This window comes from Aplidium turbinatum, chromosome 9 (genome assembly GCF_918807975.1).
Source record: "Aplidium turbinatum chromosome 9, kaAplTurb1.1, whole genome shotgun sequence".
NCBI lineage: Eukaryota > Metazoa > Chordata > Ascidiacea > Aplousobranchia > Polyclinidae > Aplidium > Aplidium turbinatum.
In genome coordinates, this window is record NC_137480.1 from 27,552,859 (window position 1) to 27,568,469 (window position 15,611).

At 39.3% G+C, this 15,611-nt stretch overlaps 2 protein-coding genes across 2 annotated transcripts; both read left to right on the forward strand.

The window, feature by feature from the left end:
* The first annotated feature begins 5,611 nt into the window (after window positions 1-5,611).
* Window positions 5,612-5,971, forward strand: LOC145776903 (arylamine N-acetyltransferase, pineal gland isozyme NAT-10-like). The gene has a single exon (XM_082588122.1). It carries the CDS (start codon window positions 5,612-5,614, stop codon window positions 5,969-5,971), a length of 360 nt encoding a protein of 119 aa, XP_082444248.1.
* A 1,077-nt stretch (window positions 5,972-7,048) lies between these two features.
* On the forward strand, window positions 7,049-10,508 carry LOC145777663 (uncharacterized). The gene is made up of 4 exons (XM_082589094.1): window positions 7,049-7,202; window positions 8,231-8,309; window positions 8,949-9,042; window positions 9,319-10,508. Exons 1-4 carry the CDS (start codon window positions 7,085-7,087, stop codon window positions 9,550-9,552), a joined length of 525 nt encoding a protein of 174 aa, XP_082445220.1. The 5' UTR covers window positions 7,049-7,084; the 3' UTR covers window positions 9,553-10,508.
* The last annotated feature ends 5,103 nt before the right edge of the window (window positions 10,509-15,611 follow it).

Here is a 15,611-nt window from a genome sequence, read left to right on the forward strand (position 1 = left end):
TGTTGTCTAAAAGTTTTTGTAGACGAGCCCCCAGTGTAGGCTTTTAATATTGAGCTATCTTTTGGTGTAAGCTTTTGCTTATTGAGAGACTCTGAGTCTCTTGCTACAAAGAATAATTTAAGGTTTCTGTCTAGCTAGGGATATGATTGCCTACAAAATGGTTTGGTTTGGTTTTGAATCTTTATTCTCGGACTGACAAAGCCTTGATAGGTTATTCCTGGTAGTTTCGCATAGCCTACTTGCAGAGACTCTTGACGCAGGGCCGGTTACCGAAATTGGCAGAGCAAAGTTTGCGATTGTTGAAGTGTTGTTGCCGGGGAATTATTCCATTCACTAGGTTCCGCTGAACGAAGAGCATTCCTGAAATGCGTTGCTCAAGTGCACACCCAGAGAGTCGAACCAGCGCCGAGTGATCTTGAGCCGGGCGCGTAATCACTGAGCTATCAAGGGTCAACCGATAGCTCAGTGATTAAACAAGTTAAAGGTATTTTTTTAAATTAACGTTACAAGCTCTTATTCGGGAAATTGAGAAATACTTATCCTGTCTATAACTAACCAATTTAGTTCATTGCGACGGGTGTCAGAAAAGCAGCATTCTCCCATCGTGAATTGTTCTAGAGTAGTTCGGTCTGTTTGGTCACAGCGGTAAACCATAATTTCTTCGTGGGAAAATTGTAACTTAAAGTTCCCGGATCCTTTCGTCTGCATATAATGACCGAAGAAACACACACTTGAACTTCTTTTCAAAAAGTGTATTTCTGTAAAAATTAGCCCACGGCTACCGAAAACGAGGGGTGCAACGCGTACACCACTGAAAACTGTCACTACAGAACAGATTACTTGGATAAAAGACGGAACCTTTGTCCAGCTAGCAAGCACTAAGCCAACAGTTAAATGTGCGGCCAACTTTCAAACAATCATTTTACGAATGACCAGAATAGATAGCAATATCTCAAATTCACGTATGCAGTACTGTGACGCAATAATGAAAGACAATTATGAAGTCATTCCAACAGGTGTTTAAAGCTGATGTAATATTTCCTGTTTAAACAGGCCCAAACAGGCCCAAACAGGTTTGATACAATTCTTATGAACGCTGGTGCAATTTTGGCACATGCTTTAGGAATTTCCATGACGTAATATTCAGTAGACTTGAACGGTTTTTATATGACGTTTGATTTGGTGAAAATTGTCGGGAACACTGTTCTCTTTTGAAAGTTTGTTTTAAAATGGAAATTATTTTGGTTTATAGGCTATGTTACGAGTATTTTTCAATTTTCCGCTTATTTTATAATGTGGTACCTTTTTATCAGTAGGCCTAATATGGTGAAAGTTATGAAAGCGGAACGGTTAAACAGTTAGGCCGACGTCGTTTCAGAAATACGAATGTGGTGGGCTAAATTCCGTGAGAGTAGCATTTGTTAACAGGAAGCGTGACCTAGATTCCGTGAGAGAAGAATTTAGGTTTTGAATTTGCACAGTTGAAGTGCATTTTCAAATGCAATTCTCATAGGTTTCGACGAAATGTTCTAATCACTTGTACCGTATTTAGAAACATATGGTAGGCTACATGTTATGTTACAAGTTCTTCAACCCGTACATTTCTATGTTTGTGTTGTGTAAATTGTAGACTACGTCAATGTGATGTAAGCTTATTGTGATACTTTAAGCACATTACTTATACTGTTGTAGCCTCTAATTGGCAAATAAAGCTATTTCTCTTTCATATATGTTGGCAAGGTAGGCACTGTAACATTCTCCACTGGTCGAAGAGGTACGCAATCATGCGTGACATGTTCATTCGCGATTCAGCTGATTTCAGTCATGTGACTCGTGACGTGTTATCCTGATCGAAAAATTTTGATACATAGAAATTTAACTGAATGTTTCACCACAACCACCGTTGCCTAATGGTTAATGCAAAGGAGTATTCTAATTTCGATTTCATGGGTTCGATTCCCACCCTCTGCTAATACTATTTTTTCTTCTGCAACTGAACTGAACTGAGTGCAAGAAGGATCTTAATGGTAGCCACTTTAACAAGTCGAAATTGTGACTAAAACACAAATATTGATTGAACATGTCACGCATGATTGCGTACCTCTTCGACCAGTGGGTAATGTTAAAGTGTCTAGTGGCAATGCCTGTGTTGATCACTTGGTCTCCATAGGTAACATCTGGCAACTCTGGAAAACTTGCGCAACCATTTGAAAAGTTGTAGTTTTGTTACTTGTTGTCACTGGTGAAGTGGCGAGGGTCGTCATCCCTTCAGTCAATTACTCAGTCCAAGCTTATATTTAGATGTTAATCTAATCTGCCGGAAATTGCACAAGCAATGCACTCAAGCAGTTTTTGCTGAGTCAGGTTATGTTATTTATACAGACCATCAGCAGCTGTTGCATGGACTGGGTAAGTCTGATGGAGTCCACTGCACTTGATTTACTGTGATGTTTTGGGCTATAAATAATTGCAAAATAGTGAGAGGTGATTTTAACCATTAAACAAACCGGATGCAAGATACTTCAATTCACTAATTAAAAAGGGGTTTGACACATTTAACCTTAAATAAACGTAAAGTTTGTAAGGGATCCACGTAAAGCAGATACCGTAGCCTACTTATGCGTCGAAAATTTAAGAAAAAAATAGGTAGAAGTGGACGTTAATACCGGTATGTTAAGGTATTCTACCTATTTTTTTCTTAAATTTTTGGACGCATAAGTATCTGCTTTACGTGGATCCCTTACAAACTTTACGTTTATTTAAGGTTAAATGTGTCAAACCCCTTTTTAATTAGTGAATTGAAGTATCTTGCATCCGGCTCGCTCGGATCATTCTACAGGAGGCCGGCTTGACTGGTCCCAGATTTGGGTGTATGTCAGCTTGACTGACTCCCATTTTTATTGTTAGAATTTAAATACTTCTCGGAATGCTTTTAATGTATTTTCTTTGAACATTGTATGATCCAATTACCTTCATAATTTACATAAAAATTGTCATTTTTACTGCTCGTAGACTTATTTCGCAGACTGAGGCCTCGAAATATCCGGCGGACATGACCGCCGGAATGACCTCGAATGTCTGCCGAAGCCGACTCATTGGTCGGTCATAAATGACCGCCGCAAAATTCTTGACAAAAATAGAGCTAATGCAGCAAAAATATATTTTAAATTTGAATTGTTACAATTGTTTGTTTAACGCAAACAAATACAGAGCTGAAACAATCATACAGTAGTACAGGCTATTGCTTTAAAGATCACATTAGAGTGGCGTGGTTAAACGAGCTGATGGCAAAAGTAGCCATTTTTACATCACTTCAACGCCTTGCAATGTTGCCTTGAAATAAAGTTGTCTGAACTTTTCGGCAGGATATGTATTCTAATTTTAACAAGGAGGATTATTGCGTTACATAGATCGTTTGTTAAAAAGAAACTTCACAGAGAAGCAAGTCTCAGCTGGGTTCCGCACGTGCTTAGGCGAATGTGGAGACCTTATTCACGCTGATACAGTTCACGCAAAAAATATGTCCGGTTGAGATATTAAATGTCCGCTGAAAGGGCCAGTCCGGTAGGACATGCTTGACCGCCGGGAAAAAGTACAAATTTCGAGGCCTGCAGACTAATTCATTTCTTGTCAACCATATAACAATTTTGTTACTTTCTAAAATGAACTGCTGCAAATTTTACTGTACATACCGTACTATGCTGTTTATGAAGTTGTACTGAAGAGGGTTTAATACCCGAAATCGCGATCTGCAACAAGATAATTTCAAGCTGGACCAGAAAAACTTTGAAAACTATTTATGCTGTAGTTGATCTTACATGGAAGTTTAACAAATAAATTCTTGTTTCTCTTTGAATTGACTTGTACTCTACAAAGTGGACGTTAATATGTTAAGGTATTCTACCTATTTTTTTCTATAAATTTAGTTTGTTAAAAACTTGTTTATATTAATATTTTAATCTAAGTCTTGGAAGATAAATTAAACTTTTTTAGGCATAACATAATTAGGCCTACTATTCCTTTTCATACTAAAATAATTTAATTAACGAAGAACGTTGCTGAAACGTATTTTATTCAAAGAATACACTCAAAATATAAGAGTCAAGGCTTTTAACAGTCTGTTTGAATCTTGTGATTGTTTGTTTCGACAACTCATGAATGTGGTGGAAGAGTATTGGAAAGAGCACAACGAATATCATTCTCCACGTCTAATCTGTTCCTCTGTTTTGTTTTCATTTGCAAGAGTTGAAAAACCTGATTCGCATAGATAAGTGGAAGCAAACAGAAGGATACTTCAAATAGCTTTCTCTGCCACTTTTGGATTGGAATTACACAATAATGGCCAAAATCCAGTGATTAATTTTTTTCTGAATAAGTCTCTTGCGCAAGAATCTGTTTTGAGTTCTAAAAATTCATCTTGTAATTTATCGTGAAGGTTTTCCATCAACAATGTGAATGAATTTTGCGTGAAATGAAGCTCATTGTCATAAATTTCAGGAAAATATTGAATGAATTCTAGTTGTAATGCTGTGAGATGTTGCAAAATCAATTCTTTTTCCAACTCTAGAAGAACTTGTTCTTTGCCGTCAACAACCAGCACCCTTGATAATTCTTTAAATATGGTAACATGTTCAATTGTTCATTCTAACTTTTCTCTTTCAATTATCAAGCTTGCAGGTGAAAGCTTCCAAAACATCTTTAAATGCTGAGCGATACTGGCATCTGCTCCTGGAAGGGCCACCCAAGCCAGGTTGATCGAAAGGTAGAGGCCAGACAAAACGTATAGGTCCCGCGATTTAGGACAGCAGAGCCTTCTAGTAGCCTACCTTAACACAATCTCCTAATGATAGTGACATAAATCAATCACTTTCCTCCAACCTGTCTTGAGCCAGCATGGAAGCAGTACAACTTGTAAATTCATCAATATGTCAATGGCTCATACATACAGATAACTCATGTTGATGCGCAATCTGCTTTGAACAGAGATGGCGGTTGGATATAGACCGTGCATTGGTGTTTTTTTTCCTTGCTTTTTCAGATTTAGTCTATTCAATGGACCAAACAAATCAACCAAATAAGCAAGGAATCTAATCCATCTGTCATCATTCAGCAATGCAACAAATTCCAATTTTATTTAAATGTCAAAAAATAATTTAAGCTTGTCTCTGAGTTCAAACACTCGCTTGGTTACGTTTCCTCTTGATAGCCATCGAGTATTTGCATGAAAAAGAAGTAGGTCTATGTGATGGTCTGCATCCACGTCAGTGCACATCAGTTGCTTAAAAATAATCTGGAGTTAATCTAATAATAATTTCCAAATTAACTCTCTAGTGTAGGCCAACTTACTAGGCTTAAAAAGGTTTACAATCCTAAAACCAAATCCCCCCCTAAAAATTGCAAAATTCCCCCCCGGTTGGGAACCACTGCACTACATAATATATACTTTTTTTGATTATTTTATCATACTGAGCATCCTTTTGGATCATTGGTGAAGTGAAAAGAAGATTTTAATGAAAAATTTAGTTACAAAGTTGTATTTTGGTTAGGGTTAGTTAATTCTAACATTGTTGTTAACACTTAGGTTGTATATAACTGTTGTAAGCTTTTCAACATGTTAAAATGCAATTCCTTGAATGTTGATGAATACTTTAAAAGAACCGGGTACACTGGTTTGAAAGAACCTACTTTGGAGACATTAACAAAACTATGTTGGTGTCATGTTACCACAATCCCTCACGACACGCTTGATATACTCATCGGGAAGAAGAAAGTCCTCGATCTCGATAAGATATACAACGATCTTGTGATAAGGAAACGTGGTGGTTTTTGTTATGAACAGAATGGATTGCTTGGAGCAGTGCTTGAAGCTCTCGGTTATGACATCACTCTTCTGGAAGGGAGTTGTTTCATGGAACATAAAGACGCATTCAGCAATCCATTTGACCACTTACTACTAAAAGTAACAACATAAGTTTAGTTTTTGTTTTATAGAAACCCTATGAATAATAAATCAGCAAGTCAATAAACATATTTAATTGAATCATCAATAACTTTTGGTAAACTTTGCAAACTTCTTGAGTATCGGTAAGGCTAAGTTTTGATTAAAAACCAGAGAACTGCATAGGTCAAGTGGCGAGAGTGCCTGCATGACACTCGAAATGTTATCAGTTTGATACCACTCCAAATATCGTGACTGTGTCTTGAACAAGACACGTAATTTTTTGCTAAAATTGGAGCAACTGACTTGATACCAGCCTTTTACTGGCACTTCCAATTGTTGGTTGTGGTCCACATAATATTGCATGTATGTCATCGAAGTGAACACAAAACAAAATATATCATTTTTGTTTCAATTATGGAATAGCCTATATTAATATATTTTTGAAATTTGAAGTTGCCACGTAGTTCAATGTGAAACTTTATTTTGTAAGTTGAATTATTTGGTCGCTCCTACATCAATGTCTTTCAGTTCGTGATGTGGCAAAAACTTAGCTTTGTACAATTTTAAACCTCCTTCTTTCAAAACCCTTCTGATGACTTAAGCAGTTCGTAAACTGACAGTTTTAAAAACTCGTACATCTATGTGGTTGCACGCCTGACAAGACCTTCAATTGACTTCTCAAAATCAAACTGTTAAAACTACTGTATCTCGAGTGTTCAACATGGAATCATCTGTTCATTTCTAATGCACTTTCACAACATGGCAATGCAGTTGACATATGACTTGTGATGAACATGCTAAAATCTCTACACCTACATTTTAGTTTGTAATCGTTGTTAAACTTGCTATTGCAACAACATGCAATATGTTACGATTGCAAATGCAACACAGCTGGAAGCAGCCAAAACACATATCGAGTCAGCTACTCCTAATCGTTTTGTCGTGTCATTAAGTGCCTTGTTGAGACATAGCCTTGTGCTTCTGGGCAGCGTTGAGACGTTCTCACCAACCGGCCATGCAGCTGACATTTAATGTCAAAGTTTTGTTCCAGATGAATTCAAAGATCGTGTTTTGCAGATTATAATTAAAGATTGTGCTTGGGTGGTTGATGTTGGGTATGGGGCACCGTCGTTTTTTGAACCAATGAGATTTGAGATGATGAAGCCGCAAACACAGATGACTGGAATTTATCGGTTTCGGGAACCAACCCGGAATACTTACTTCTGTGAACGAAAACGTAGAAGAATCATCAACGGCAATAGTAAGACAAGTCAAAAAGTCGATTTGCAAATTTTTAACGTTTTTTATTTTAATGAATCGTCTGCTTGGCCTTTGCAGAATGAATCATATGTTTGAGGCAAAGATTACTGAACATGTAAATTGTTTTTTTTTATGTTTACGTTAAAGTAATTTTTGTTGGTTTGAAAAGTTAAGATGAACTTTGATCCATGTTTTGTGTATTACCAGTGTTCCAGTTTGTATATATCAGTGGCATATATTCCAGATGTTCCCTGAACACCTGTCACTACCAATGCAACATTTTTTTTTTGAATTTGCAGATTTTTGTGGTTCTTTGAACTACTTTTTGAAAATCAGTTGAGTAGAACCCTTTTGAAATCCTTATGAATTTATTCCTGGCGGTTGACTAACTTCACATGTTCGCTTCAAAAATTTAGAGTGGATGTTTGTTTCTCATCATAATGGGCAGGAGAAAATGGCCAAATTTTAATTAATAAACCAAGAAACTTCAAAAGAGAAAGCAGTGCATGCTTTTGCACAGGCTTATGCTACTAGCTAGCTTAGGTGTTCAAAACAGAATTTAAACAGTCTTTTACGTCATTATGTATTTCTCTCGGATGGGAGGAAAAAACTTCAAAATCTACTGTGGTCGTCTGTGGGTATAACTTTTAAAATGGCTAGCGATTGCTTCAAGCTGAAATGTTTTTGTAATGTCAATGTCAAGGTTTGATTTCCATAAGATTTTTACTGTTATTTTGTAAGCTAAAAAGGTTGCAGTTTATGGTAGCTTTTTATTGCAGGAAACTGTTTAGTCATAATTTGCACCGTATTAAATTTGACTGTACTAATTTTGTGGAAACTAATGCAAAGTAAATGTTTGAATCTCGCTGAAAATTTTTGAACACCCAGCCAAAGCGGCCACGCCGCTGGTATACACAAATACTCAATTGCTTTGTGCATCTAAGTTGCTTGGATTGGTTTTCAGAACGAGAAAGGTTTTATGAGATCATAAACAAAATTTCAGCCGACGTCACTCCGTTTCTTTTGCAGCTGGTGCCCCAGTGAAAACCGAAATAACACCAAGTCAGTTTCATGTCAGCGATGATTGGGAGATCATATTTAAGTTCACGTAAGGATTTAGATCTATTGTTGTTTAACTTGCGACTTGTATGATTTGTAACGACGATTTCCGTAATAATTTCACATGAGATCGACTTCAGCTAGTTTTGTTGGTCTGGAAGACAAATCACGCTTCATGGTTAAGTGCCTTTATATGCGAGAACGGTTCAGATCTGCCCTGGACGGCCTCTGTTTGGATCTTACTTCTGAATGGCTCAAGTTCGAAGAGCTGGCGATAGTTGGTTTGGTTTTGAATCTTATCCCCGGATTGACAAAGCTTTGATAGGTTATGCCTGGTAGTTTCGCATACTTGTAGAAGCTCTTGGCGCAGGGCCGGTTACCGAGATTGACAGAGTGAAGTTTTCCGATTGTTGAAGTGTTGTTGCCGGGAAATTATTCCATTCACTAGGTGGCGCTGAATAAAGAGCATTCCTGAAATGCGTTGCTCAAGCACACACCCCGAGAGTCGAACTAGCGCCGCGTGATCTTGAGCCGGGCGCGTAACCACTGAGCTAACGGGGCGGACAATTAGTTGTCCAACTTGGTAGGGTTGCTGGGCATTCACCCAGCACTTTTATCATTCATACCAAGCAAAGCGCACATCTACAGTAGATGGCGACATCACTGTTTCAAAATATTTTCTTTGCAGAGGAACACCTCGCCGCTGGGAAGAGTTTGAGCACGCATGCGAGAACCATCAGAACACGGCTGACGGATTTTATACCAACAACTCCTTTTTAGAGGTAGTAGGACATTTATTGACGTTTCTTACGTTTAGATTACTTGTCAACCACTCACTAATGGGGATGGTGTCTTCCTGGGATTGTGATCTGAAGATCAGACCACCAACGTTTGGACCGTTTTCCGTCCATCAATTTTTTCCCAAGTGGCAGTGGTGACATCATAAAATCAATGGCTAACGAGCTGTTACGCAACGATTCATTTGTGTTATCTTGAAATGTAAGTCTTTATGCTCCATGAGCTGGATTGTTTCCTCATTAAAATGGCTCATTCCGCAGATCTTCCACGACAAGTCGGTGGATGTGTTGTGGGGAACAAAACTGATGGAGATGGAGTCACCTGATCCGATGACGCAGATTATCAAAGTTACTGACGTCATACCGGACTATGACGTACACAATGATGTCGACGAAGAGTGGAAGAGCAAGATGCGTCGTTTCATGAAAACCAGGTTTGGAGTTGAACTTGACGTTTGGCCGGTCTTCCTATCCCGCGATTTTCATCCTTTGTGACGACACAATGTGAAATCGTTTCTCGCTGCTATAAAGGAACACTCCTGATGGAAAACATTTTTTTATCAAATTTTTTTTTGTACCTAAAATGGTAAATTTCATCAGCGTTCTGAATATGGTAAAATTTGACTCTAATTACTGCCTTTGTGTGTCAACTTACAGTGATTAATGTGAGTAATGTAGCTTGTGTTTTAATGGGTGTTTTTCAAATGCTGTTTTCTTCGAAAGTCATTTTTTGATGTTTTCAACTGGTATTCATTTATTTCTTGTCAGAATGGCTTGAAATTTAGCAGGCATAATCAATATATTCTGGAGAAGTGATCTGAACCTTTGTACGACGTTCTTTGAAATTTCAAACGACGCACCAGTGCGTTGCAACGTACAGTTTGAGAATCATTGTAATACACAAATAAAGTACAACCAATTTTTAAATGTCCAAATTAATCAAGCATGCTGCAAATTTGGAAACTTTCACGGACCCCGCTGCTTTATAAGTTCCAGTGATTGAGTTCACGTTGTTTTTATCCACGATATATGCAACCGCCCGATTGTCATCAGGGAGTTTTGATACTTTCAGTGACTAGTTGTTATAGCTGCATTTGTTTCGTTCATTTCACATTGTTTTGCACTTGCTCTGTCCACTTATCACGTGACGTCGTTGGGTTTGGAGGGAAATCCCATATTCGTTATCTTGTGAGGGGGCCTCTATGTTGTCATGTGATATTTGAACAACATTTGTTATCATTTACCTAATCCTGCACTATTGTGACGCATCAATACTGTCTGACGTCACTGCAACGTCATCATGTTCTACCTCGTAACAAGTTCATGTAAATATTTATATTTTATTGTACACTTTTTTGTAGCTAACCCATTCACGCAGCACCAGATAGTAATGTGGCGCTTATCGATTGCATTGTTTCCTGTGGCGTCACACAATTCAATAGGAATTACGAAAACGCAACAACTTTTAATGTATAATAAAATAACCCTTCGATGCAGTTGCTGAGAGTAAAACCCTTCGATCCTGTATTTGTCCGTCAGTTGCTGAGTGAGAGTATTCGATCTTGCATCCCCTTGACCATTTCGTCTGGACGGCAGTCATCGTTGATTATTTTGACACTCTCCACCACATGTGCAAATGGGAACTAAGTTTTGTGATCAAATTTTTTCCTTAGTGAATGGAAATAGTCGTGCATTTGCTTGGGGAACCGTCTGCAACAAAATCATATCCTCACGCGGTCACTGGTCAGGTACTCCAATCGCCATCGCATCAACCCGCGATGGTCGTAGGCTTTGTTATGCAACTTGGCTCACTGGTTCTCAAGTTGAATCTCGAAGACCTGGCGAGTTGTTCAAACTCTCTAGGAGGGTAAATTTGTAACGACACCGAGCAATGCTAAAGTTTAAAAGGTTCTGTGGTTTTAACCCGGTGTATGCGGTTACTTCCCTCAATTCACCTGCTAGGTGGTGGTAAGGAGCAACATAACTTGTTTAAAAATTTATTATATCTTTTGTTGGCTTGCAATGAATGGGGAACCCTCAAACAAAAAGAGCTAACGCAGCGTTTCATGTATATTCTTTTAGAAAAGTATGTTTATCTGTCGAATCATCATCATCAACCAATTTTGATTATACTGGCCATGAATTAATCCTCATGTCGAGGGTTTGGCCTGTCCGTCTGTCGAGAACGAAGTCTTCCCCTCCACACCTCGCGATTTATTGGGTTGGCAGAGTCCATGTTCAGGGCTACAAGGTCACGTTTCACAAGTTCTTCCCAAGAAAGTTTTGGTCTACCTTGACCCCGCTGTGCTGCGATGTTGACACATCTGACCTGTGAGATCCAGCTTGAGCTGCGCTCAACGTGACCAAGCCATCTCAGTCTGCCTAATTGAATGACTTCACTGATGTCTTTTAATTTGAGCTGTGATAGCAGAGTCTCAAACTGGATGTTGTCTTCAGGTTTGACTAGGCAGGACCATCTTACCATCGCTCTGTCATTGCGTTGTAGGCGCTTGACGGTGCTTGCTAAAGTAGCCCACGTTTCAGAGCCATAGAGCATGACACTCCTCACACAACTGGAGAAATATAGCCCGGTAATCATCAAAAGAAAAGTGGAAGTTTTGCAAATTCAACAAGATTTAATAAACACTGTTAGAACGAATTTGACTTCACCTATGGATCATTATAATTCCATGATCCGGTGTGTTGTCTTGTTCGCTTTGCGCCTGTTTCAATAAATAAAACTTAGTTGAATAAGTACCGTAATGAAATGGACGCTGATGTCCGTCAACCTCTGTTTTGGTTCCTTGATGTTATTGAGAATTAAAAGTCTAGAAATTCTTTATTTCCAGGTTGCATCGCAGGATCAATAAGTTTTGAGAACCGTTAAATAAACGCTCGTCTTCATTAACAAATGATGGCTCGAAACTCGGGTGTGGGCTTGAGCAAAGCATTTCAGGGCCAACCCTCCGGGCACCTGGTGGATGAAAACAGACAAGTGGTAATTTCATTCTGTCAGTCTCAGTGCTAATGCTTAAGTCAGTAGTTGTAGCCCTGAAAAATAAAATGATTGATTGATTGATTGTAAGCTTCTATAGGGTCTGTCAGTCGTAGGATGAAATTTTAACTATTGATAAAAATATACCGTACGGTACCATGTTCAACATTTTCGATGAAATTCTGGTTATAGGTTTGCAACCCCAATCAAAACATAAAGAGCCTAAGATGTAGGCCTACATAGACTGCTAAACTGATGTTCAGCAAACACTTTACAAAACAAAAGTTAACAGAAGGTTTGCAGCCAGTAGGGTAGTAGGAAATTCAGGGGCGGATCTACCGGGTGGCAACTTTGTAAAAGGTACCATAAAAAAATCCCCTCTGAGCAACAAAGGAAAACGTATATTCTAGCTCAGTTTGGTCATTCGTTCCCCATCGGCTGGCTTGGCGCATTGGGTTAGGGCGGTGGTAGTAATTACATTGACATGGGTTTGATTCCCACCACAGCTGTTGCTCTATTTTCTTCTGTAATTACCAAACCAGGTTGAAAGGGGATTTTATAATGGTACCTTTTCAAAAGTTGCTACCGGGTGGGCCTGATTGGTACAGGCCCACCCAGATTGACAGTGGGCCCACCCAAAATCAGATACATGAAAAAACATATCAATGTTTAACACCAGAACAACTATAAGTGGCACTGAATTTTCTGTGGCATCACTATTTCATCACATCATCATTTACAAATTTTTCAGTAGTGTCGTTCGATAGTTTGCGAAAGCACGGATAATGCAAAGGACAAACGAAAATAGAAGCAGAGCAGCTCCGGCAGCAGATGCAAACGAAAAAGTTCGTTTTCATGCTTGTGACTTCTTGCAAACTGTTTGAAAACAGCGATTTTGCCACCAAGAGCCTGCAGAGCTCAACACTTTGTGTGACAGACTGTAAGTCACTGATTGAAACACTGAAAGCTACTTTTGCAACTTTCGATTCCAAGGGTGACTTTGGCGACGTGCTCAAACTGACAGAAGAACTGATGGTAAAACATGAGATAACTAACAGGGACGTGGTTGCTGCTCGTGAACGCAAGCTGCCTTCGAAGTTTCACAAGTCTGTTGTCACCACAACGATGGGAAAAACGTCGGCTGTCAAGAGCGATGAGGATTTAAGGGCGCTGTGGAACTGTATTCTTGACAGACAGACAAAGGAGTTAAACTGCCGCTTTATGGACGACGCGTATAGATTAATGAGAGCAGCGGCCTCTTTCGCACCTGGATCTGCCACTTTTGGCAAAAAAAAAACATTCTAAATGGTCCGTATGCACTGTATGGCATTGAGATCGCAGATGCTGAACATACTGTATTCAATTGATTGAGTTTCGCTTTTAGCAGCATGATCATTGCTTACCTCACAGTGTAGATTCTAACGATCTGTTTAAGCCTGATGCTGCGAGCTCGTATACTGATTTGCTGCTTTGGATTATTTGTTCCGCGTGGTCGGGTTCTTTGTCCTTGATTGTATCGTTGAGTGAGTAGCTATAGCTCTTTTACTTGGTTGGCTGATACCCGGTATAGGTGACGGATCATTTTGGAGATGATAAGGTCCTCTATTTGCCACCTTGCTGATTGCATCATGCCGTACGGGTGCGTGAACATTCCTGGTAGTTTCAAATTTTCGATTGTCTTTGGATAGGTGCTTCTGAACTTGCAGCTTTTTAAGTACCAGTACGAACTCGCAGCATCAGGCTTAAACAGATCGTTAGAATCTACATTGTGAAGTATGGGGGAGGCCCCCCAGACCCCCGCCGTGGGTGTCGCCTTCGGCGACACGTCCGCAAGGTTCGCCTGATATCGCCCTCCAACAATTCCTGGATATGCTGCCTTGCAGCCCCCCCAAATCAGGAGGCCGCCACTGGCTGTATTCATTCAACACATCAGACGGAAAGTGGATCAGGAACACTTTCCTACATTAATGAAGGTAGGCCTACTGGACAGCTAATATTTTCCCGAACGTGAACAGTATTTTAAGGACGATCGTAACACTGCCTTCCACGCCTGCAGCGTTGAGAGACTTTTCTCCGCAACAAACAGGATCCAAACGCGCTTGAGATCATCCATGCTGACTGGACGCCTTAAAGGGGTACTAAAGGAAAAACCTGACTTGGCGATTTTCCACGTTCTTTGTGTTTAACTTGCTACCATAAAACGATTTTCAATAAAATTTTGCCCCATTGTGGTCTGATCAGCATTCCGCGCGTACTTTTGTCAGAGCTTTCAAAACCAGAATGGGCCTGAGCAGCGAAGCGTGCGACTGTACAGTCTACGTAATAAAAGACGAGCAATCAGCTAATCACGCAACAGTTGTTACTGCCGGCGATTTAACTGTAGGCTATGTATGTATGTACATCAAAACATCAGATTTCAACGTCAAAACATCAGACAGTTTGCTCAAAACCTCAGATCTGATGTTAAAACATCAGATGTTGTAACGTGGCTTTTGTTATTGCTGTCTTTTGTGACTTATTCTCGAGCTGTGTTTGCACTTTTTGGTCATTTTGAAAAAAAATGAAAATAAATAAAATATTGGAATTTGGGCCTTGCCAGCGCCATTGAAAACAAATTTTTTTCGGTAATTTTTTTTGAAATGTATTCTGGAATGTTCAGTTTACGCATTTTAATGCTTAATTCCTGTTTGAAAATTTCATTTAGTATGCCTTTAACAAGTTGTTAAAGCGTCCAAAGGCGTTAAAGTGCCCCTGACAAGTTGGACCCATGTATAGTAACTTTTCTAAGCATTTCTTAGCGCAGAATTATGCTTAGTGAACTTTTTAATCTTAACCGCGAAGCTCGACTAGTTAGGGCGAAATTTATACAAAACGACTGCTCCGCAGCGCCACCACAGGCGAAACTCCATATTTCACTGCTCTGGGACGACTTTGGTGGTGTTACGTCATCCTGGGTGGGCGTCGTTAGCAACGAATGAAACAAATGCTTTTTAGATGTAATTGGTGGATCACAGTTTGGTCAGAGTTGGCACAAGCGGTTGCTTTTTTCAAAGATTTATTGTTTTTTGCAGTTTAATAAAACTGTACTGGATACGTTCCTACAAAACGTAAAATAGCCTATACTTGAAGTGAAAAATGAAGAAATCGTACGAATCATCATTCAATCACTATTCATAAATAAATAAAAGATTTCTCTCTCTCTCTCTCTCTCTCTCTCTCTCTCTCTCTCATATTGTGCCTTCAGTTGGCCATTGAAATCCGGTGTAACGCCATCTGGACTTGAAAATTGTTTCGGATTCGCCAAACAATGCATGACGGCAGCACAATCCGATTGTTGCTTCCGAGAGCATCACCTTTAGTATCCACTCCAATACATGCCTGTAAGCGACTAATTACGGATACTGCCTGCAAGGAAATAAAATCACTTTTTTTTTGTGTGCATTCTTTAGCGTTTAGAGTATTTTTAGCTTAATGTCGCATCCTTACTTTTTGATAGGTCTCCGTTTTCTCCTTTCGGTTTATTGCTTTTTCTCCAGTTCTTCCTGCTTCTCATAAAAAA